Source organism: Electrophorus electricus, chromosome 2, assembly GCF_013358815.1.
Source record: "Electrophorus electricus isolate fEleEle1 chromosome 2, fEleEle1.pri, whole genome shotgun sequence".
NCBI classification, from domain to species: domain Eukaryota; kingdom Metazoa; phylum Chordata; class Actinopteri; order Gymnotiformes; family Gymnotidae; genus Electrophorus; species Electrophorus electricus.
Window position 1 is genome coordinate 988,022 of NC_049536.1, and position 11,436 is coordinate 999,457.

The following is an 11,436-nucleotide window of genomic DNA, read 5'->3' on the forward strand; positions in this document are numbered from 1 at the left end:
GGTTGCTGTGGGTGAAGTTGCTGGGACAGGCAGCTCTCAGTCATGAAGTGTTAAACTCACAAGACTATAAACACTCCCAGAGCACTGAAGCAGGTGCTGCACATGCAAAGTGACCTCCCTGTATTAATACACATCTACCAAATACTCTCTGTGGCCTCTCTGTATTAATACACATCTACTGAATACTGTGTGTGACCTCTCTGTATTAATTCATGTCTACCAAATACTCTCTATGGTGTCTCTATATTAGTTTTTCATGATTCATTACACACTATAATTAAAAATAACTCAAATTTAGTGAAATCTGACACTCAAGAAGCAAAACCTCAGTCCAGATCTGAACATCTATAAGCACATTCTCAGCCTCAAATCACTACACACGTACACCACTTCTACTCAACACACTTCTCTATATTATACACAGAAATTGAACATGACATGTCTACTCAACACACTTCTCTTCATTAGACACAGAATATAACATGACATCACTTCTACTAAACACAGTCTCTACATTAGATACAGAAATCTAACATGACGTCACTCCTACTAAACACACTTCTCTACATTAGACAGAGAAACCTAACATGATGTCATTTCTTTGCCTTTCAAAACCTCCCACCTGTGAACCAACTGATCAAACACAGGTGTCAAATGTACTTGGGATGATTAATTGGGATGATCACATGGATGATTAATTCAGGCATAAGCACTATAAAATGCAACAGGTGAGTTTATCTGTCTTTAAGTAAAAGACCTGTGACATAAATATATGGAGGTATGTAATGTGTTCATGTGATGTCTGCACTTCAGTATCGTTTGCTGCACACAACGTTTTTACATGTACGTTTGTAGTAGTTCTGCACAATGTTATATGGACCTGACAAAAGTAAGAAGAGGGAGAGGCATCACTGGCCACAGAGATATTTTGAATGTCCAGGGCCAACGTGGTGGTAACATCACAATGTGGCTGTAATCACACAGAATGGAGTCCTCCATTGCCACGGCAACCTGGGTCCTTACAAGAACACAGTTCACAAACTCATGTTAGACAGACTACACACCATCATCACAGTCCACACTCACGTTAGACAGACTACACACCATCATCACAGTCCACACACTCACGTTAGACAGAATACACACCATCATCACAGACTACACACCATCACCACAGTCCATACACTCATGTTAGACAGAATACACAACATCATCACAGTCTACACTCATGTTAGACAGACTACACACAATCATCACAGACTACACACCATCACCACAGTCCATACACTCATGTTAGACAGACTACACACCATCACCACAGTCCATACACTCATGTTAGACAGACTACACAAGGCCCTTAATCCTCAGTTGCTCAAATTGTATTCATTCAAAATTGTAAGCTGTTTTAGATAAAAGTGTCAGCTAAATTCCATACAATGTAAATTTTATTTTGGGTAAAGATGGGAAAAGTAATTAAAGATTTAAAAACTGATCCATTTCTGAAATATGAATCTTAGGGTTGTGCATGTGTGTGTGTGTGTGTGTGTGTGTGTGTGTGTGTGTGTGTGTGTGTGGATGTGTGTGTGTGTGTGGTCACTATAATGTGAAAGAGGTTTTTGGATGACAGCTTCATTAGAATGTATCACTATGGTTGACTTGTGGATGAGGCACTAAACTCAGTGTGAGTGGTCAGATGGACTGGGCGGCTCAGAGGTGCAGGAGGGAGTTCTGACCAGTGCAGGAGAGCAGAATGCAGCAGCTCTGTCTGTATTCTGTTCTGTGTCCTGGCATTTCTGTTACTTCCACTGAAATAAAGCTTCATTTTGGACATTGTCTGCTCTTTTATAAGAGATAAACATCTTTATTAATGTTACCAGACAGTTTCTTGTGCCTGAGTGAGCTTATCTGAACAGAGCAGAACATCTGGTGAAAGTCCTGCTGAGGTGGACTATGTCGCCCCCTGCTGTCCAGGTTGGTGGCTCACTCTCCCTGCAGCTACACCAACACCACCTAACATTCATTCCTCTTGTGGTGGTGAGTGTATCATTACCCTGATTAAATGAACTAAATAAGAAAAACAAAAGGCCTCATTCTTAGTAAAGAGAACATGTTTATGCCCCATAACAACACAGTCCATATTCCTACACTCACTTCACTGTTCACACTTCCTGTTTACACTTCATTGTTTGCACTATCTAAGTCTGATGTATACATATGTAGCACTGCTAATATTTTTATTTCCATTCTATATCTCTTATATTATTTATTATTGTTATTGCTGCTGGTGCCTCTGTGAGCTAAGTTTTGTTGTACAAGTACAATGATAATAAAGTATTTTCTTATCTTATCTCATCATAGACATGAACTAACACAGGTTGTGTTTGACCTCTACCTCCACACCACATGGTCAGACCTTTAGTGTTTAACATGTAGATGACCTCACAATCTTATGCTAAAATATTCAAAAACTTCCAAGGCTAATATCTTTTTTTCTGTAACTCCTTGTTATGTCCTTGTGATTTTCTGAGTTGTTTCCTCGTGCTGTGGTGTTAAAATTTGTTTTTCAGGTTACCCGCATGAGGGCACACTAATAACCAGTGAGCTGTAGAAATAATACGGTCAAAACAACGGACAACCTGATTGGTTAAAGGGATAATTAACCTTCTATCTGTCATATACAGTCATATACAGATATTTGATTGTCAGAAACATTAAGTGTTGTTCTTTTCTTATTGTTTGGAGTTGTAGGGATGACGTTGTGTTCTTTTTGCTTTGTTGTTGTATTTCTGTTTTTGTGATTAAGGAGTTGAGGTAAGAGTGATTTGTATTTTATTTTCTTTTGTTTTAGGGGGGTTAGTGATTGAATTCACTTTAGTAGATTTTTTTGTTTGTTGTTTTGTTGTAAAGCCCACCCTGAAGAAACACTCCTGTTTAGATTCGGTTTTACATATATATATATATATATATATATATATATATATATATATATATATATATATATATATATATATATAGTGAGAGAGAGAGAGAGAGAGAGAGAGAGAGAATGTGTTTTTGTTTCCATATAAAATAAAAAAAACAAACATCACTGACTGAAAACCCCGTACAGAGTGTGTCTCCGTGTTTCTTTTTATGTTGTGCCCTTCTTAGTCCTTACAGCATCTTACAGCATTTCTTTTGGCCAGTGTTAGTCTGACGTGAGGGACTATTGTCGGTCTTGTCACACCTGTCAGCTAACCGGCAAACCAAAGCAAAAGATGCCGCCTGCCCTGTTTCGGCCTATACCTGTGGTGGGTGTTCCTTTAATACACTTCTTTTAGACTGCGTAGGCACACTGCTCAAAACAAAAACGGGACATCGGCTTCTGACAGGAATGTGTGCCATTACAAGGTTTCCAGAGGCTATTCCATTACGCAACATAAAAGTTAAGTCCATAATTTAACTTTTGTTCTATTTTTGGTTTACCACAGTACATTCAGACCGACCAAGGATCCAATTTTCTATTCAAAATATTTGCCCAAGTTTTACAACAGTTGTCTATGAACAGTTGTCTATAGGGTATCGAGTACTTACCACTCTGAGACCCAAGCAGCTTTGGAATTCCTTTAGTTTTATTTGTGCTTGGACAGACTGTTCAGGAGTCTCTTGGTTTCAGTCCTGCTCAATTAGTGTTTGGACATACGGTTAGAGAACCTGTGAAACTTTTGAAGGATTGATGGCTATAAAGCGATGAGCCGCATTTAGGATTGCTAAATTATGTGAGTCATTTTAAAGAATCGTTAGAATCCGCTTGTTAACTTGTTAAAAGGAGTTAGCTGCAGTGCAATTAAAAATGAAGAGGAGATATGTTAAAATTGCTACAGTCTGTTCGTTTTAGCCAGGTGATGAGGTGTTGGTTTTGTTGCCTCATGTCATTCTAAACAAGATTTTCAGCACCATATGTTATCATGGATAAAATCAGTGAAACGGATTATGTGATACAAACTCTGGACCGAAAACATAAAACTCATGCTTGCCACATCAGTAAATTAAAGCAGTATATTCTACTGTCACATTCAAAACCTAATCTTGTTCCTTCTGCTGTTGCTATGTTGGTAACTAGAAAGGATGAGGATGATGGGTTAGTTCCTTCTGCACCAGTGATGGCTGCGCGTTTGCCCAACTCCACTATACTACAGGACTTGGATGGTTATTTATCAAATCTAGAGCCAAAAGAGTGTTCTGATGTTAAGTCTTTAATTACCCGATATCATGGTTTGTTTTCTGATATACCAACTCAGACCTCCGAGATCGTTCATGATATGGATGTGGGAGATCATCCCCCAATTAAGCAACTCTCTTTGCTTAGTCGGATTAAATGATCAGATTTCAAAAGTGACCTCTACTGGCGGTAACTGCTGAGTCACACAAGCCTTTATATAGTGCACGCTGGCAATAAAGCCTTTCATGTTTTTGTTCTATAATAAACCAAGCAGGAATACAGGTTTGCATATTAAGCCATTTCATGTTTAGTAGGAAATTTTGATGAGAACAAAATTATTGTGCTTAAAACAGAAGTTTCTATCTGGTCTGACTGGTTTATTTTTCCATGGTTTCTTTTACTTATACCATATCAGGGCTGTGTTGGTCCAAACCCACATATCTCCATAACTTCAGCAAGTGTCTCTAGATTACTAATCGCAGCACAAACTGAGAATATACTGAATATATAATACAATGATGTAAATCTTTATTTACTTTACATAGAGAACACAGGTCTGATTTGGTGACACTCTGCTTTAAAGCAGACAAGAGCCAGATTTTCCAGATGCACTACAGTACTTCAGTACTACAGAGTATCAGTCTGTGTGCTCTCTCTAATAGTTAAGATGATTTTACCACTACAGCCGCTCTACTGATGTCAGTAGCGTAAGGATGATTGATATGTGCCTCAAACAGCATATTGTAAAACTCCTGTAACTGATTTTTAACTGTACTCATTACCCTGGCAGCAGGTCAGTGAACTGTATGGCCTTTTTGGAAGGCAGATAGAACATTCCAGGGATGAAACATGGAGACGGGCAGATCGGCAAGAAATGACAGACATGATGAAGAAAATAAAATAGGGTGAACAAACAAGAGCAAGATGAGAAACACGAAACAATAATCATGCAGAGAAAGCACAAGTTAGGCTGAAACAGTATGAGGACCAGTTAAATATTCAACTCTTCCAGTATAATGTTTATTTTAAAGCAACACCTAAATGCATTTATACAATTCTCCAAATTTGATCTTACTGGATATGTTCAAATTTGACCTCCATTATAGCCAATAGAAAAAAGACCCAGGCCCAAACAGTTGGCGGTCCAGTTATGTAAGTATCTATTACATAGTGATTTAAATGATAAGTGTCAAACACTGAGTGAAGCTGTTTGTGTTTGTGTTTGTGAAGTCTTGTCAAACCGTGTTACGTTTGTTGTTTTGTGTGTTGCTTCTGGTTTGTTGAATCTCCGCCTGTGTTTTGGATTACTCTCTTTGCCTGATCCCTATTTGTTTTGGTTTACATTGTGCATTGCTTTTCTGAATTATGAACTTGGCTTATGTACTTTGGATTCTGTTTGTGAACTAAATGTGTTTTCTAATAAAGCTGAAACTGGCTTACTGTGAGTGACTCCATCTCTGTACGTGCTCAGAACATTACAAGATGACATAATACTTTTGTAAATCACTCTAGATAAGAGCTCCTGCTAAATGCCAAAAAGTTAAATGTAAAATGTAAGTGTTTGAAAAATTCTTTGGAGTCAAATCTGCAGGGTAAACTAGCTTATATGAATTAAAGTTGTCTGGAATCTTGTAAATATTAATACAAAGAAAGCCAGTTAAAAGTGTGGTTCCTTGGGAAGGGTGTGGCATCATCTTCACAGCCTGGAATGGTACAATTCTGTATGTAATCTGCCATTTTCATTGTTGGTCTGTTGTCATTGTTTTGCTCTTCACAAGACCTGCAGAACTGCTGAAGCTTTAACTGTGCAGGTCGATGGTAATGTCACCTGGGCTAGAATGTGGGCTGGTGTATGCAAATTTTAGGAGAATAAATATTAATGAGTTAAGACTGTTGTGCAATATTCTAAGATATTGGAACAGGCTCATTTTACCGCCTTGTTTGGCTTATGTGGTATTTGTATTTGAAAGAGGAGTAAATAGTGTTTGAGGTTCACAGTATGTCAGTTCCACGTATCAAACTCTCCTTATTCAACTTTGTGAAGGAAAATGCCATTTTTTCTTTTTATAAGACTGTCCATAGTAGACAGTGAGCGTCTCTACTCTACACAGGCTGCTACTCACCTGCTCTTCCATGGTGAGATCTTCTCTACCCATAGCAGGTTACATCTCTATAACAACACTGACCCAGAGTCACTGTGAGAATCCAACCGCAGTTTATTACAAAATGAACGCAACATGAATGATAAGCCAGACAGTGCAAGGAGAGAAGCTTACCTTTGTTTTAATTACATGATCAGCAGGCTGTTGTAATAAGGTATTTATTGTTTATTTCTGTTGGTTTCTGTTGTGCAATGTGACCTGTGCTATTTCTGTTCAATACATTGTAGGACAAACAGGAAACACAGAAGAATATATCAGGAAATTTCTTTATATTTGGCCAGGTGTGGGTAAGAATCTGATGTGTTTTGTAAATCTGCATGTTCATTCAGTTCACTCGACTTTTGGGGATCACTGGCTCTCTGCCTCTGAGAAGAAGATGAGCAATGTGTGAGACAACAGCAGTTCCTCCCTCAGCACAGCTGGCTCTTCATCTGGCTCTGGGCTGATTGGAGATCAGTAGATTGGGTGAGTTCAGGAGTGTCTCTCTTATGAGCTTCACCTGGGTCTCATTAGCTCTGTTCTGGGATCTGTCCAAGGCTCTGACACACATTGAGTTCCATGTTGCTGAAACAGATGTTACGACCCAGTCTAGATAGGAGCAGTGACAGAAATTATTAAATGATGAATAGGATGAATTTAACAAAAACGGACCGACAAAACTGACCGACTGCATTTACCTTTCATGTCTTTGTACGCATCAAAGCTGGACAAGCGGCTATCAAGTGCCCTCTTTTGTGACAGTAAAAACACGCCAATTTCTCAGGGACTTCACTTTTTCTGTGGGGTAATGGGACAGTCTTGCAAGGATGGGTTTCTCTTTTTGGCACAGGCAGAGAAGCAAAGACAGTTTTTTGTATTAACATGAATTCATTGGCAGCAAAAGCTGTCTGAGAGAGTCGATACTTCTGCTTATTTAAACACACCACTACCTGTGTGGGAGTGTAGATTTTGAATTCTTCTAACATGAGCTCCTTTAGCTCATGAAAGCTCTGACTGACTGGCAGCACACCATTTATCAAATTACACAGATTTCCCATACAAATTCTACATAAGTTTAGAGGGGTGTTTGTCTAGTTGCCTGAAGTTCTGCTGGTAGGCCTCTGGGATTAACCCAAGAGGTTGAGGCGGAACCCCAGGGACCTTGTTTCTTTATGGGAGGATATTCTCCAATACCAAGACTTCCTACAAAATGGCCTTCATCTCCACCTTGAGGCCAATGTATCATTATGTCAAAGAAATCTGCTGTAGCATGAAGACCGTCTTTACAACACCTATCAAATACCTCCATAGTAGGGCAGAGTGAGAAATCCACTATTCTGAAAGGAACCATCCTAACCCAACAGCCAGCAACAATCTCACACTCCCCACCAAAGGGGAAAAAAAAATGCCCAACAAATGCACACAACCAAAAATGGATGAGCCCCTAATTTCTGTTATGACCCAGTCCAGGTAGGGTCTGTGACAGAAATTAGTAAATGATGAATTGGGGTTAATTGGCAAGTGAAAGTGAGTATGAATGATGGATATGTGAGTAAACAAAATGGAACAAATCAGAGATGAAACAGTTTTATTATGATCAATTATATAATAGTATAATACAATATGCACAAATCACACCAGAAAGACTTCAGATGGGTCAACACTGAAAATGGTAAATCACCAAACAAGAATAAAGAAACTGACTAATGCTTCTGACAGGAACAGGCAGAGGTAGAATGCAGTTGCAGGAGGTGGTTTATTAAATGTAGGAAACATGACACGAAGGGTAAAACAAACAGGCTAAGGGCTGCTGAGGGTAATAACACATGGTTGGAATACACAGAAAAGCAATGAAGACAACAGTAAAATGGGCATAAGACAAACCTGACAGAGAGACATAACTTACCACCATAACAAACAACCAGAAGACAAAACCACAGGGCTTAGATAAGCAAGACAAGCAGACACTAAACAGATACAGGTGAACATCGGAAGAGTGGAAATTAAAACAAGGAGTGGAATAGAGGAACAGACGGGGGTGGAGAAAATGAAACTAAGGCTTGGAACAAGGGAGTGCAGGAAGACAGGGAAACCATGACATCAGGGACGTGAGGAGGGTGGACCTTTGTGACACTGACCATAAGTGGGGCTACAAAACCTAACAAAACAAAATGAGAAAACCAAAACACATACACACTTTCCTATCTCCCTCACCAGACACAAAACAGAGACAAACCCAAAACTGCAAAACAAACAGCACCCCACCCTACACCTGGTGTGAAGTGACACAAGTGAATACAGACTATACAGACTAGAATATAGACACTGTATACACTATATACACTAGATACAAGGGCAACAGTACAAGCAGAAGGCCAAAGCGAATCTCACTGTGGAAGTAGACTAACAGGGTCAGAGCACAGAACACTCAAAACAGCAAAGAACAAACACACAAATGAAAACACAAGGTTGAGCATAAAGCTTCCTAATAGTGTCTTCAGGACCCTTTTATACCTGGAAATGAGATTGTAGCACTGTGGTTGACTTTCGGTGGCGGAACAAAACATGTCAGTTAGACATAAGTAGACTTTAACTTTTAATCCACATTAGGTGACACTATTAATCCACATTAGGTAACGTTGCATCAGAACGCACGGTGCTTTTGTTAACTACCCGTACTCTTTTATAGACTAATTGTGACTTTGTTAAGTATCTTCCTATATCATAACCATTGATATGTCCTTATAGACCTTTTAATTTATACCGATGGAGAGTTTCTTAAGTGTCGTTAAGTAGTAAAAACATACATGTATCAGGAATATCTCTCAACAAGGTTTATTTTAAAAGTCAGAAATATCGGTACCTGACTGCAGCTTTATCGGTGCAATTCACTTTTACTGTAATACTCGCATACTGCAGGATCAAAACGTTGTTACAAATACTCAAATTCCTAAATTATACATCTAGAACACATTTATTTATGTCATTAGATAAATTATCTTGATTTGGATATTGCATTAAACATTGTTTTTAGTGTACATAAATATATCTAAAAACACAATTCTTATAATCAGTTGCTATGATTCTACAAAGTCTACATGTATCTAACGCATAAACATTAACGATATAAGTCTGAAATAGTTTAAAGGGATCACCGAATTCAGTTCTGCGAAACACAGGTTCATACACATACGCACACTTTTAGCGGCACAAAACTCTCATTTGGATTTAAGTAACTTGCACTCTTTATTCAAAATTAATGTAGTTACTGTCTTTATTTTTCTCTCTTTATTTATCTTTATTTCTAATTGTATATTGTATGTATATAGTATCTTTGATAACTTCTTTCATTACACAAAAAGACAAGAAAAACAAGCATCTTTGGGGTTGTATCGTTCACTAACTCTGAAGCTAAACTACGCGCTGTAAAGAGAGGAGACGGCAGTGTGTTTAGAGCAGGTTTATGTACGGACCTTAAACGAAGTTAGTGTGGAGGACACTGGACGTAAGAAGAACTTCACTTTTTATTCCCAGTAAATCACAGTTTTAAGTAGGTATTGTTTGTAATAAAGGTCTCTTTATTAAAGCGCATTAAAGGTGATTTTATTAGCGCATTTATCCTAACCGTTGCAGTGTTATTGCAGCCCACATTATTAGCGTTTTTTTGGTAAAAGCATAAATGTTTCAGCAATATCCGCCAGCAAACCTTTATTCTGCCTACTGGGTTAATTTTCATTAGTATAAGTGTTTGTCCCTGACTGGAGGTTGTCGATGCAAAGCACTTTAACCGTAATACTCGCATACTGATGAACCACCGTCTGTTAAATATACTTCCATTTTAATCTATGTATGACTATACATTATATTTATTTAAATGTTTCATTAATTAAATATATTGGGGTTCTAATGTCCAGGGAAAATAATATTGAAAAAAAAAAAAGTTGATCTAATATGTTTCTGACTTCTGTTCCTCACTGAAGAGGAAGTGAAACACAACTGATTTTCCTGCTAACGGTTCCTGCCTGTCTGAGCTGTAGACTGTGTTGTGTCTCCTAGGTGACGGCCCGCCCACCCTCACGGTCCTGCCCCCCTCCAGTGTACAGCTGCAGCAGGAGAAGGTCACACTCGTGTGTCTGGCCAACAAGGGCTTCCCCTCAGACTGGAAGCTGAGCTGGAAGGTGGCTGGTAGCAGCTGGAGCTCGGGGGTGAGCCAGAGCTCCGGGCTTCTGCAGAAGGACGGCCTCTACAGCTGGAGCAGCACCCTGACCCTCCAGAAGGAGGAGTGGCTGAAGAAGACAGTGACCTGTGAGGCCACCAAGGACTCCCAGTCTCCTGTCACACAGACACTGAGTAGAGAGCAGTGTGCTGAGGCGTGAAACTCCCACATGTGTACTGAAGTGTTCTCCTCTCACTGATTAATGTGCTGCGTTTTAGATAGTCTGTGTTTATTACTCAAATGTTCCTCGGTTATTTGATCAAAATGGAATAAAAATTTTGAATAAACATTATAGTCTCTTAATTTCCCACAACAATACTCATAACTATAAATACCTTTAAAGTTCTACATTTCTGTACAGCAGAAATGCTAATGTGTGATGAGGTATAGGATTAAACTTTGATAAAGCTGCCATTTCATTAATCATAAAAAATAAGATATTTCCACGTTTCATTCAGTAGAAACTGTAACATGAGTAAGTCGGTGTATTTTTGGAGCATCAGGGGCTGGAGGACAAACCATCTTTGGCCCTTTCAGTATATCACAATATCATCATTTTTAGTTTATTTCTGCCAGAAAATAATCCCATCATGCTTTATATAACTTTGTAGCACAAGATGAGCTGTTTCAATACAACACTCTCATGGGTCACTTATGAAGGCAGAAAGTTGTTCTATCCAAAAAAGACTAAACATTTACAAATGTTTCATGAAAAAGAAATCTGCCCTAGCTGTACAGGTTTAACATACATAAACCCCCACTTACATGATATCCACCCTGACTCTGTGTGTGTGTGTGTGTGTGTGTGTGTGTGTGTGTGTGTGTGTGTGTGTGTGTGTGTGTGTGTGTGAGAATTTTACTGAAAGTTAAATTTTATT

At 38.7% G+C, this 11,436-nt stretch overlaps 1 gene segment (V, D, J or C); it reads left to right on the forward strand.

The window, feature by feature from the left end:
* Positions 1 to 10,445: 10,445 nt before the first annotated feature.
* Positions 10,446 to 10,798, forward strand: LOC118240968 (the record flags this gene model as incomplete). The annotated part of the segment is given in 1 exon segment: positions 10,446 to 10,798. A coding segment is annotated over 1 exon segment (273 nt), but the record flags the coding sequence as incomplete, so codon positions are not given.
* Between the last annotated feature and the right edge of the window lie 638 nt (positions 10,799 to 11,436).